The following is a 13,446-nucleotide window of genomic DNA, read 5'->3' as shown; positions in this document are numbered from 1 at the left end:
CAGCAACAGCCCAATTTTCTAGTTTCAATAGCCCACCACGATTAAGTGGTTAAATATCTAAGTGCAGTGTACTCGCCTGAACGCGGATTTTGGGCCGTTATTTACTTGGAACTGCAGTAACAAATCAACATTATAGGCCTACTGCGGACAGATTAAATTTACAAAATGCTCCCCATCATTCTGTTAAGAATGTGTAACCTTCCCGTAAGCTTGCCCTATATAAAAAAGTAGATTAAAATACACAAAACTATAATTATGTGTGCTGTGGGATTTGAGGTTATGACGGCGCCGAGCACGAAGAAGAATGTCTGCTTGGATGTCCCGCCGTACAATCCGACAGAACTTTACCGGCATGTATAAAGTGTGAAGAGGTCGAGATAGAATTATTAGATCAGGCTTTTGTGAACACGGCAATGAGCTTTTAATTACGAAATTGTAATTTCTTTACCAACCGTCAACTTCCCTGCACGACGTGTCATGGTGGTCTTTACCATGACCGAAGAACAAGCGCCTTGATATGGTTGAACCGCTTCCACAGACCCATGTGCTGAGAGAACAAGCATGTCTGTCTTCTACCATTCAACCGTACAAGACCCAGATTCAAGATCATCACACACAATGCCCGCGAGCGACGGTCAAACTGTCTAGACCAGTAGTTGGAATCTCAAATAGCACTCCTGAGCTGAATTACCCTCGAGCACACCTTAATTTTAGAAACTCGAAAACGCTGCTGTGCCCCGAGGCGCAGCACACAAACTACTGCGAAGAAACTGCTGAGAGGACCGTGATCCGAGCAACATGGGCATAACGCCACGACGTTTCGTCTACCTTCTTGTCTATGACGTTGAGAGGTCGCATTCGTACTTCTGTTTTGTTCAGACCATATTCGGAGGAAATATACGGGTTTATTTAATTTTTGTTAGAGTATTTCGTTACACTGTTTCAGCTATATTACGATATCGTTCACCCACGAACTGACAAGGGATCCGTTTCATATACGAACATTATTTTGGTGAGGAAAGGCCGAAGATGAGATGGGAGGATGCCATGAAGACAGATCGTAAGGAAACAGGTCGCGAGGATGAAAGGTGAATGTAAAAGACTAAAGATCAAGCCCATTGATCGGCCTCGGTATTAGTGATGTTGCACCTTCGGGCTACACTGCCAGAACTCTAGTTCTCAGAAAAGCGACGAGGCATGTAGGATAGGTCGGTCTTTCACGCAGCGCTCATTTATGGTTGTCTCGACCCTTTCCCGTAGATCTTTGTTCCGAAAATTAACAATTTCACAGGAAGTTGCTCCAAAAGCACACGTTCCATATCAGTGTAAGGAATCAATGAACGCGATAAATACGTGTTACAGACAGTGGGCAAATGCCCCGGGCGAGGCTGCGCCCAATTTCTGGCACATCCACTACCACATGACGCGGCCCGGTAACGGGCATTATAACGCCAGTTCACAGCTACACGTACCTTCATCCATCTAATGAAGTTAACATCAACCCGTTCACATATTTAACCACCGCAACTACCGAATGCTGTCAGTAAAGTAATGGGCTACGGGCTGGACAACCGAGGTTCGATTCCCGGCAGGGCACGGTTTTTGTTTACCACAAGGTCCAAACCGAATGGGAACAATATAGCCTCATCTCCAGTGTGCACCAGGGTTCCTTCAACCAATTTAACCCATCTCAATTTGGCAGCCCTGATAGTATCTAATGAAGTGTACAAATAATGCCTCTGAAATTCCCCTAAACGCTCAGCTTTCCAACTCCCTCAACCTGCATTTTGTTTAGAGAAATGTACTTAGGCGTGTCGCACGGAAACCCGAGCACAAACCCCACACTGACCGTTTAGTGTATGAAATGCATGCGCAAAGCTGTGTGCTGATCCCCCACACTGGGTCTCGCTCACTCTTATAAGCGCCTCTCCTGACTGATTCAAGGACTTGTCTCCAATGCACAAGTTACATCGCACAGATCGAGGTGGGAAAAATGGTGGAAGGAGGCGGTCGTGGCCTACGTGTAGGCGTTACTAGGCAATCGGCCCCTCAGTCACTGCAACTAAATTAGGCTACATGGGATGGTGTGTACTGTGCAGTTGATACAACATGTTTACATACGCCACGAAATTGACGGGAATGTTTGCGTCACACCGAGAACTGGTACAGTAACGTGGAGCTGACAGTTATTTTGATGGTGACTTGGGAGGTGCAAGGCGCTCCCTGGATCGATCTTACCGAAGGATTCTACTGTGCCTTAAAACTGTGGAGTAAGAAACAACACTAGGGCTGACAGAGGACTGGCAGGTGGGTGAGGGTGAACAAACAAGGATTAACTGATGGATGAACGGACAGAAATATAAACCGGCTGGGAGATGAACGGACACACTGATAAATGGATGGACATCCAGACTAAATGATAGATACATGAACATTTAGACTATATAATTGGATGAATAGACAAGCAGACATGTATAGACAGACAACTGACCTCCAGGTCAACAAGGGAAGCTGTAACTACCAAAGCCCCCCACTGGACCCTGTCCTGGGCCAACAAAATCCAGTCTCCTTCAACTCCTATCTCCCATAGATCCCACTTGATTTTTTCCTCCCATCTACATCTAGGTCTCCCCAGCAGTCTATTCCCTTCAGGCTTCTCGACCAATGGTGCACACCTCTTGCCCCATCCATGCATGCCACATGCCCAGCCAAATATAATTCTTCTTGACATAATCACCCTGACAATATTGGGGGAGGGATACAAATTCTTAAGCTCATCATTATGCAGTTTTCTCCACATCCCATCCTCTTCTCTCCTAGGCCTAAATATCCTTCTCAACACCCTGTTCTCAAACACCTGCAATCTGTGTTCCTCCCTCAGAGTGAGAGACCATGTTTTGCACCCATACAAAACAACAGGCAATTTTTTTTGTATATTTTAATCTTCAGGTTCTTAGAAAGCAGAAGGGAAGACAAAATATTTTGAACAGAGAAGTAGCAAGCATTTCTGGAATTTAGTCTCCTCCTAACTTCCTCATGAATATCATTTTGATTTGTTATTGTTGTTCCTAAATATTTGAACTTTCAGAGGATTTATTAGCCACCGAGAATAACACTGAAATGGATCTTGAGGACATAGGGTACGAGGCGTAGACTGGATATGGATCAGGACAGGGGCCTTTAGGGAGTTCTTCTGAACATAGTAATGAAACTTTTGCTTCCATAAAAGGCAGGGAATTTCATCATACATGAGTGACTTAAATTTTCAAAAAAGGGCTCCCTAACATTAAAAGCTGTGTACTTCTTTGAGGTTTGAAAGTAGGTCTGACAGAAAATTCCTCATGACAAGTTAGTAGCCTGGTAAATGGACTGCTATCTTTAAGTCTCCAGATAGGGAAGAATGTAGGAAGACCTTTAAATATACTTTTGGATATTTGAGGCCAGACTAGGTCAACAAGTGGCCAAACCCTTTGACAGTCAGATAATGATGAGAGACGCTAAATGCAGTTCAGTGCTAAAAGCCAACCAGTTCTTAACAACACTGTCAGCCGATATAAATTCTGTTCAAGAAACAAGGAAATAAAAAAAAATTCCCACTCAATCTAATATAGGTAATTATCACATCACGTCTTAATTTACTTACAAAGCAGAATGGTGCACACTAAACATAAGAGTTCACTTGAAATAAGAATAAATCAGAGATGTTTGGGATTAACTGGATGTAGTGAGTGCAAAATGAAACAGGACAACAAAGGACTTGAAGGAAGACACCATGAAATTGAATTTAGTAATGATATGGACACATAAATGAAGCAAACACAACAATGAACTTGGTAGACACAAACTGGAAAATATGGAAGATGGAGACCAAAAACAAAGCAGTTACATGGACTGTAAGCTAAGGTCTGAGATGGGAATAATGTACAGTTAATGGAATACAAGAACTAGGAAGCCATGAAAATGGGAAAACCTCATTATGAGAACACTGATGACATTTTATTTGTAAAATCAAAATCTACAAATTCACTGAAATGACAAACAATTGTGTGTACAAAGATACTTATTCTGTGGAGCAGATTCTTCACTTTTAAAATGAAACAATGGAAATGAAAACAAATCACCATCAATAATCATCTCTGCAAGACAGAATTAAATTATCTGAAAACATCCCAAATCAAGAAAATGACTAACAAAGATGATATGCAGTTATCCAGTTCGCAAAGGAAAATGCTGTTTCTAAGTTTTGATATCTACAACAAAGGGTCATAATTCTTCGATTCGATCACCTTACCCAGTCACTCAGAAGATACAAACAGCCAACTAACACACACAATTTCTTTCTCTCACACAATCATCCAAGAATAACATCAGCACACAAGTCTGTATGAGATGTAGCGGCCAGCTGTTTCTGATGGTCGGATAATTTTCACAACCTGCAAAATTTGAAAACCATGTTACCGCCAATGATACACAAAAAATAATAAGGGTTGACCATCCTTTGCTGGATTCATAATCCACACCAGGCATGATACAGTATAGATTTCTTACAACACAGAGAAAATAGTTCTACTTCCACTCCAGAGAAACAGATATCATTCTCACAGAATTATATGCTACAAAACAAAATAAGATTGAACAGTTTTGAACTGAATATGACAGACCATATAAGACACAAGTTGATTAATCAGCACTGAAGAACACAATATAAAAGATATGTCAACAATTAAAATATTAACCAAAACAGGGAAAGGATTTAGGAAGATCTCTATAGACTGATGAATTATAAAATTTGCAGCTGGAACAGACCAAGGAATTGTGAAGAAGATGTATCATAGGAGGGCAGGATGTGGGTAGATAAATGAATGGAGTGATTTTTTACAACATAAGAAGCAAGTTACATCAAAATAACATGAAAGAAGACAAAGCCATCAAGAAAGAGTAAACAACAAACACAGACTCGAAATCATTCTAAAGACAGCAGTAATGTGGAAAACGCTCAGTGGTGAAAATAAGTGGAAAAGAAAAGAAAAGTAGGTAAATCTGTCTACCTGGGAAAGATGGTGGAGAAAGATGGCAAGATCCAAAATAAGATAAGTCATAATAACAGATACTGGAGTTCCAAAAATCCCCATGATATTCAAGAAGTTCCTTGGCATGACCTTAAAGTCAGAGGTTGATGTGCAGTGAGTACACACAAAATCACAGCCTTTGTTTTCCAAAGAAACAATAAATTCTGACCACTGCATTCAACTAAGTCTGACATCACTCTTCAGGGAATTACTAGAACATGTGCAGAGAATGCCATGGCCCACACAACAAATTTCCCAATGAATGCACTAGAAGAGGTATTTGGTGAACAGTTGATAACTTGCAGATTGTGGCCTTCTAAATCTCCAGATGTGAATCTGTGCAATATTTATTTGTGGGGGAATTTATCTGAACAACTCAGATACTTTGAAAGAACTTTAACATAACAGTCAAAGAGACATTACCTCTTTGATGATTCAAAAAATACTTTCAGAGGGTTTATGACATGATTACAAGCAGGAGGGCAGTACTTTGAGAGTCATCTACAAAATAAGATAAGATGATTTGTAGGGGAGAAATAAACTCTAAATACATGTTGGACAAAAGCTTCCTGTGTGATAATCCATTCACAACAGCTTCAGTGCTCAGGTACACAACACACCTACCACCCTGTAGCTCTTAAGTCTAGGCACCACATCATGAAGCAAACAAAGGATATGGAAGTGAATCTCTAGATGGGAATGAATGACTAGTTCTATGCTCTGCAGCTAAGCCTGTAGGGAGACAGATCCCAATAACCTTATAAAATAAGGAAAGAGGCTACAATTGTGATAAACAATGACCACTGTCACGTTTAATGTAATAAATACTTATATGAATTGCCAGGAGCTATATGGATGCTACTTAACAGGCTGAACTAAACCACTGTTTGGTATTCTCAAAGATGAAATAGCACATGTCACATAAAATTGTTTTCTACACTATGCTCGTTGTTAAACACACAGAAATTATCTCTACAGCACAACAAGACCTCAAGCTACAAACAATGTGTTATTCTTGGTATAATGAGTGGGACACGATACAATCTTGATTCTTTTCTGAAATAATAACCCCTCCCATCTTTAATAACATCTAATATACCATTTCAGTACTTCTACAGCCACACCATTCATTTTACAGCTGCTACTAAGACCAGTAACCAGCTTCTCAATATGAAGGCATAGGTTCATTTCTAGGGGTCTTCATGTTAGACAAAATACATTAGGCCAGAGTTCCCTCAGAGTACTTTGGTTTTCCTCTGCCAATCATAATGTCATCAACAGTCCATACTCATCTACCACTACCTTCTCTTCATCAGGGGCAGCAGTACCAAGGGGTTTGGTGTAGCTCCACGCATATCAAGAACACTATCATTTTTTTACCCCACCTGAATTATTACGGAATGCAATGCAATGGAAAACAATCTAAGTTAAATGTGGCCATACAAGATTTTTCCTCTGGATTCATTAATTTACCACCATGACAACAATATTTTTAACATAACATACAAACCAAGGAAACTATGGTCTAGAGTCCTCAGTGAAAAATTTGCATTTATTAAGCTGTATAAAATCTTTATTGCTGTAAAATTACAGCATTGGATTCTATCCACATGCAATTTCCCTAAACCAATTTTAAAATATCAATTCTTTTCAAATGGAAAAGTTCAATACAAATACTGTGGAACTATTTCTGGCTGAATTATATCCAACTATCTCAAATCACAATATAAATAAACTACCTTCCTTTTAAATTTAAATTTTCCTTAACCCATTTGCTTTTCAACCTAAAGCTTCCTAATAATCCTTGCAGCTTCTTGTTTGCTGCCACTTCAAACACTGGTTACATCAAACCAAACCACACACAAATAACACGGCAAATTAAAATTAATAAAACAGCATAGTAACAGAAACCAAGAACATGTTATATTAGTTGATGCGTGATCCATTATCTACAAGCATTCAACAACGAATTCTTATTTTACCTGGCCCCGGCGAAGGCCAAAATAGCGACAGATTGGATCGCTGGTTTGAATTCGTGGTAGATGATTCTCTTTGAGGTTGCTTTAAAAGTTAAGGGTAAACAAAGTACAGTTAACAAAATTACATTATAAAACTCTATGAATAATCTCAATTAAGGCTTAACTGTGGTAGGGACAAGAGCAATGAATGTCAATAGAATCTGACCTACCAATCAATGAACTACACTGTATACAAAATGAAAACAACATTAAATGGACATGACATGTAGTAGAGTACTACTTCTGTAAACAGAAAACATGAGGTGAGCAAAACAAAAACCATGACAGAAGCCTTCTCAGTCCACACAGTTGTGGTAGCAGACTTGTATTTGGAAGATACACAGTTTGAAATTCAGCTACACTATCCTAAATGAAATTTCCTATAGTTTTTTCTATTTCTTCAAGGAATACCAGGGCAGTTCCTTCAAATAAACCTCAGCCATACCCTTCCAGACTACACCTACTCACCACTGATAATTTTTATATTTTATCTAACGAGACATCATCTGTACTTGAAATAGCATGACACAATTCACGATTCTAATATTGCTTACAAACTCAGACTAGCTAAAAGTGGGGTAAAAAAACACTCAAATGTAATGAAAATGTGGCTGCATCCAAGGCCCAACATGTCAGACTCAAACATTTAAAGGCCACCTAAAAATTAAGTGGCCTACCATACCAGGAGACTGTGCATTTAAATAGTGAAGCAAAGGGCGAACATTGTAATATCTGTTTCAGTGTTTAGAGACACAGCTTCCGTCGCCTTAAGTCAAAATCTTAAAAATAAAACTTGGTACTTTACATACCTGACCTCTCTTGAGACCAAAGTATCTGGCAACAGGATCTCCTGCCTGGATTCTCATCAGCTGGTTCTCCCTTAGTTTACTTAGCAGGGTTAAGGACACAACACACAGCAGCAGTCAGTTAGTGAGATAGAGGCTCACAGTTACAGCCTAATGGTTTAGTAAAATACTGGGAGAAGTTTCTTTGGCCTAGTGATAAGAACCAGAATCATTCAACAGGCCCTCAGAGCAGATACCATTTATTCTCAAATGAAGATGTCTCACACACAACAAATCATTTCAACACAACATGTCCAAATACAACACTTCCATGATGAGTGGCAAAAAAGGATGCATACTGTTACTTTGTGAATAAACTCAGAAAATTTCCCAAACATCAGTACTGCCAACCGTTTCCCACAATCTAGTCATGAAAAGTGCTTCTGCATTGTACTGTCCTAGTGAGTGAAATCCTTTCCTACTTGTATTTACTTTACTTGCCCCAGAATTCTACAAGAATCCCACCGAGTGTCAGAAGGGAATGCGTTTTTGAATGATACTGTTCATCATACAATTTGTGACTGCCGAGATTTCAGGTTCTCACAGCACTGAATGTGAAGATAACCCTCTTCTGATATGTTGCACCATGCAGTTACACAGAAACTAACTGATGTTTCAGAGGTGCTTACTGCCTCCATCATCAGGGCAACAAGTTCAATTTGTGGTGTTAAGAACATGTAAAGAATAACACAAAACAATAGCTGTCCTGTGTTAAGCACAATTAAATGAAGACATGCAATGGGTATAAAGGTAAAACTGCATGCATTCCAGCTACTAGCATTGACAAGTTATCAGCTTCATGTTGTGGATGTCTGGATATAATGCGGAAGAAACTAACTACCTTTACCATGAATAAAACTGTACTTGTTTCGTCCATAGCAAGCCACTTCAATGAACAAGCTATCCAAGTTCACCTTTGTGATAATAGTTACTTCTCATCAACATATTTCTGGCATTATAACGGAAAGTATTCGTTACAGACACCATGCACACATATTATCTATTCCGAGTTTTAGTGAGATACATCTCCGCTGTCATGCAATAATAATCACGAACATAATCAGCAGCAGAGTACCAATAACTACGCAATTCTGAAACCACACATCAATATACTTACATCTGTTCACAATGGGAATTTCTCCACTACAAATACATCAGTCACTAATGGTACGTCCTTTAAATTTAACAACAAACAGATAGGTGAAATGAGCAAATGATTTTTCCTTTCTCACACAGATAATAAGTTCTCACAAATAAAGTGAAATATCAAGCCATAGTTTCCTTAGGGGCACTGGATTTGAACAGTTAACTTAGAAAACTGAACTGCTGAAACTATTGCCATCAGATCACTCAAATGAAACTCTGTGACAGAAAACATTAAACAAGGATCTGCTTGTACTATATCAATTCAAATAGTACAAGCAGAAAACAAATCTGAGAGAAATATATTCAGGCGATACGATGTTCCAGACGTTTGACTCCCATGTGAATAACAAACATCTACTACATCAAAATTCTTCTCACATCAAAAAATATGGTGGTACAAAAAGAATAACATTGTGGGGTGGTTTAGCAGAGGGGGAAGAGATTTTCTTCACAGAGGAAGTGAAATCTCCACATTTTCTGAGGTATTAGATCCATTGGTCACACCAGAGTAGTGTACCTTCGTAAGTGCTGTCTTCATATACATTACAGGACCAAACCAACAAAGCTGCAAGATGAACAACGAGAGTCAGTGTTATCTCGATAAAGGATACTATCTAGATAACAGCTCCTGCTTCTCTTCAGGGGTCATGACAACATGTTCTGGCACCAGCTCATGCTCAGTGATGTTGATCAATAACTCTGATTCCAGGAACTGTTCAAGGATATATTTAGGGGCCATGTCCACCAGTGACTGCAACATAAACATCAATACAATGAAAAGGTAGAATAAGAACAAAGGTGCCTACACACATGACATGAAGACATGGGGAGGGCATGAAGGTAGTGAGGTTATGTATGACTATATGACAGCCTAACAAACCAGGGTATCTTAGTCAGTACAGTGTCTGACTATGAACTGAACAAACAAGGTTCAATACACAGCAGGGGTAAAGGATTTTTCTTACAGTCTCTACAGCCAGGGTGTGACACTGACCAATCACCCCAATCCAGTGCCAAACTCAAGAATGAGTAGGAGCCATATGTCCTCTCTATGCAAGCACCTCCACGGTGTTTAATAGGATGGCTACAATTAGCTACAGTGCAGATATCTTGCACCTTATCTAGTTAATACAATCCAATACAGTGCTCAGTCAAAACATCAAATTTTACTTAAAATATAAGTTTCTCGAGGGCTTATAGCATGGGGACTGCAGAGAAAGTGGTGGGTTTGTGTTACCTGCTTGGCTGATGGGGTCATGCCCTGCTGCACCACAATGATGGCTCGGTGAATGTTTTCCTCCTGCATTCTCTGACAGTAGGTCTTGATGGTCTTAATTCCAATCTTTGGCTCATCAGGGAAGAACACAAACATCTGATCTGAAAAACAAGAGAAATCAGTCAACTGACTCTGTATTGTTTATTTATTAATTTGACAAATCACTAATCTATTAAGGGTGGTATATCATCAATATTATAGTTGCTAACCATGCAGAACACATGGGGAGACAATAAATTCATACAGAATTTTGGTGGGGAAATATCCTGGAATGAACTACTTAAAAGACTTTGGAAGAAGATGTAAGGTAAAATGAACTAGTTCAAGAGAAGTTTCAATGGTGTGCTTTGTAAACATGGAGATTAACTTCTGGCATTATCAAAGCACTTGCCTGATGGGAATAAAGAACATCATGAAGAACCTCTGTCAGGAGAGCTAGTCTGTAGGCTGAGATCAAAATTCAGAATACAGATGTAGAAGTTCTAACAATTCCACCAAAATATATGGTAACTGAATTGTTACAGAAAAAATGAAGTACTACACAATACACAAAACTGTTAAAATCTGCAGTAATATCTTCAATCAAGATTTCTGGCACAACAGTTGTTCATATTGGAGAGTCAAATCAAAGACTAAAGCCTGTATAAATAATAATGGAATGGCTCAATACCCACAACAATTCTGTGTTATGAGGGTTGACATCTGTCTACTATAGCTGGATATACAGTCCATAAAGATACAAGTTTAAACTCACCAGTGGGATCATCATTATGAGCCACAAGCACGATCAAGTCACTTCTTGCCGGCCTCTTCTCACTAAAATGAAGCAAATGACAACTGTTTAACTATCAAGATTCCTTGTGAAGTCCATCAAATATGTAATTACAGGGAAGACAGGAATGACAAGTACAAACCACTGAAGACGGCCGTCTTCTGGGTGATTGCGCAATGCCTCCATCATCAGTGCTCTGATGGTGGATGCAGCAAGGACCTCTGAAATGTTGGTGACCTTCTACCAGACCACATGGCGCAACCACCCAGAAGACAGCCATCTTCAGACTCACAGCCATGAAAACCTCAAATCTTACTAAGTACAAATCACTACTAGTTTCTCTGCATTTAGAATTAAACAATTTCCCACTGAAATTCTTCTGCTTAAAGTGTCAAAACAGTCATACAGCACCATATGGTGAAATAGAACTGAAACTACTTAATCAACATAACAGCTTATAACATAACCTGCCAATAAATATAATTTGTTACAGAGGAATAAATGTTATCTCAGTAATACTACTCAAATGTCTGATGATGAACAATATAACAATGCAAGAGAAAAAAACTCTAAAATAATTTCCAATATCCCATTCAAAATAACTGTACTATTCTAATTTAAAAGACAGCAGGATGTACCTTGGTTTATCTCCAAATTGCTCTTTAAACTGTTCCAATGTCTGATCCAATTCATCCTGCGTCACCAAGTAACCACGGTCATGACATAACTGCAACAAAATAAATTGCTGAATGTGTTTTTATGTTCAAAGGAATATGTTATCACATTCAACTACAACAGAGAAAACTATAGGAAATATTTAGCTCCAAACATGGTAAGCATGGGTAAATAGCTCATAATCAATAGAAATTGTAGCTAAATTTCTGAGGCTTCAAAATCACGTGGGCACCCTAATGAAGAAATGTACTAATATATTGTTAAATTCAAAATGAATTTGGAATGAAGTGTGCAGAACAGATGGCTATAACTTATTCCAAGGAACAAACCCTTAGAACTTAGTTGTAGGAGTATGTGATAAGCAGCTGTGACTAGTTCAAATCTGTTGCTGTTAAGTGGTTAAATACTATGGCAAGCTTTACTAAAAACTGAAATGCCAGTTTTTTCCCCAGAATCCAACAGTTTGGGCCTATGAAGGATCTATGGGGTGTAAATACATTCTATTCTAATCTATTGTAACATGTGACCCATATACCTGAGACAGATCCCATTGTTCTGCAAAATTCCAGAGATCTAATAAGCCAAACAAAACCCTAAGGAGTTAAAAAAGTGGAGCTAGCAGCAAGACTAAGTACCAGGCTGCACAAGAAATGACACCTAAGCGTGGTGACTGAATGGTTAAAAAATTCTATAATGATTTAAATTATCTTTTAAACCGTAACTTTATACCGTAATTCTTGCTATTTCAAACGTACAGCGCAAAATCTTCTTTTAAAAGACAAAAATTAGAAATGCACTAAAAAATATAAAGTCCGAATGGACAGATCAATGAAGAACTATTTTATAACTTCGTGGTATATTAAGATTATTTTATCCTGCACACAAATATCGCGACAGGAATGCTTGAACCAATTTGGAAGTTAACACCAAAGTCCTTTATGTTCTGTGTTGCATGAAGAAATAAACCCATTGCTAGTAGGATTTAAATGTTAAACCTAATCTAGTAAAACAAAATCCACCTCTACATGAATATAGATCACAATACCTGCATTACAGTCTTCCTAATTCTCCAAAGCTTATACGTTTCTGCTTCGTCATCCATTCTTTTTTATCACTAATATAAAACAGCACAGTATCCCGCTTTATTTTGTTTTCATGCGCACACAAATACGAAATATATACTATGCCTCGTGATCGTCAGTTTCCTTTCAACCTAACCTAAACATATTGCCAACTATTACACCAGATCAATGAAGAACTATTTTATAACTTCGTGGTATATTAAGATTATTTTATCCTGCACACAAATATCGCGACAGGAATGCTTGAACCAATTTGGAAGTTAACACCAAAGTCCTTTATGTTCTGTGTTGCATGAAGAAATAAACCCATTGCTAGTAGGATTTAAATGTTAAACCTAATCTAGTAAAACAAAATCCACCTCTACATGAATATAGATCACAATACCTGCATTACAGTCTTCCTAATTCTCCAAAGCTTATACGTTTCTGCTTCGTCATCCATTCTTTTTTATCACTAATACAAAACAGCACAGTATCCCGCTTTATTTTGTTTTCATGCGCACACAAATACGAAATATATATTACGCCTCGTGATCGTCAGTTTCCTTTCAACCTAACCTAAA

At 38.6% G+C, this 13,446-nt stretch overlaps 1 protein-coding gene across 3 annotated transcripts; it reads right to left on the bottom strand.

Moving 5' to 3' along the window:
- Window positions 1-3,974: 3,974 nt before the first annotated feature.
- Polr2E (DNA-directed RNA polymerases I, II, and III subunit Rpb5) lies at window positions 3,975-13,162 on the bottom strand. 3 transcript variants are annotated; one of them, XM_087358006.1, is made up of 8 exons: window positions 12,847-13,162; window positions 11,765-11,853; window positions 11,109-11,170; window positions 10,316-10,455; window positions 9,690-9,829; window positions 7,897-7,975; window positions 7,052-7,130; window positions 3,975-4,433 (listed from the first exon to the last, which is right to left on the bottom strand). In XM_087358006.1, the coding sequence occupies exons 1-8, from the start codon at window positions 12,901-12,903 to the stop codon at window positions 4,321-4,323; spliced, it is 759 nt and encodes a 252-aa protein (XP_087214132.1). In that variant the 5' UTR covers window positions 12,904-13,162; the 3' UTR covers window positions 3,975-4,320. The 3 variants fall into 3 exon arrangements, with proteins under 3 accessions (XP_087214132.1, XP_087214134.1, XP_087214133.1); XM_087358008.1 differs by lacking the exon at window positions 7,897-7,975 and having other exon boundaries at window positions 12,847-13,161; XM_087358007.1 differs by lacking the exon at window positions 7,052-7,130 and having other exon boundaries at window positions 12,847-13,158.
- Window positions 13,163-13,446: the final 284 nt, after the last annotated feature.

This window comes from Zootermopsis nevadensis, unplaced genomic scaffold (assembly GCF_977971745.1).
Source record: "Zootermopsis nevadensis isolate Lab colony 2312 unplaced genomic scaffold, Znev_1.0 Znev_ptg000029l, whole genome shotgun sequence".
NCBI lineage: Eukaryota > Metazoa > Arthropoda > Insecta > Blattodea > Termopsidae > Zootermopsis > Zootermopsis nevadensis.
Note: the sequence above shows the minus strand (reverse complement) of the source record. Positions and strands in the feature narration are given on the sequence as shown.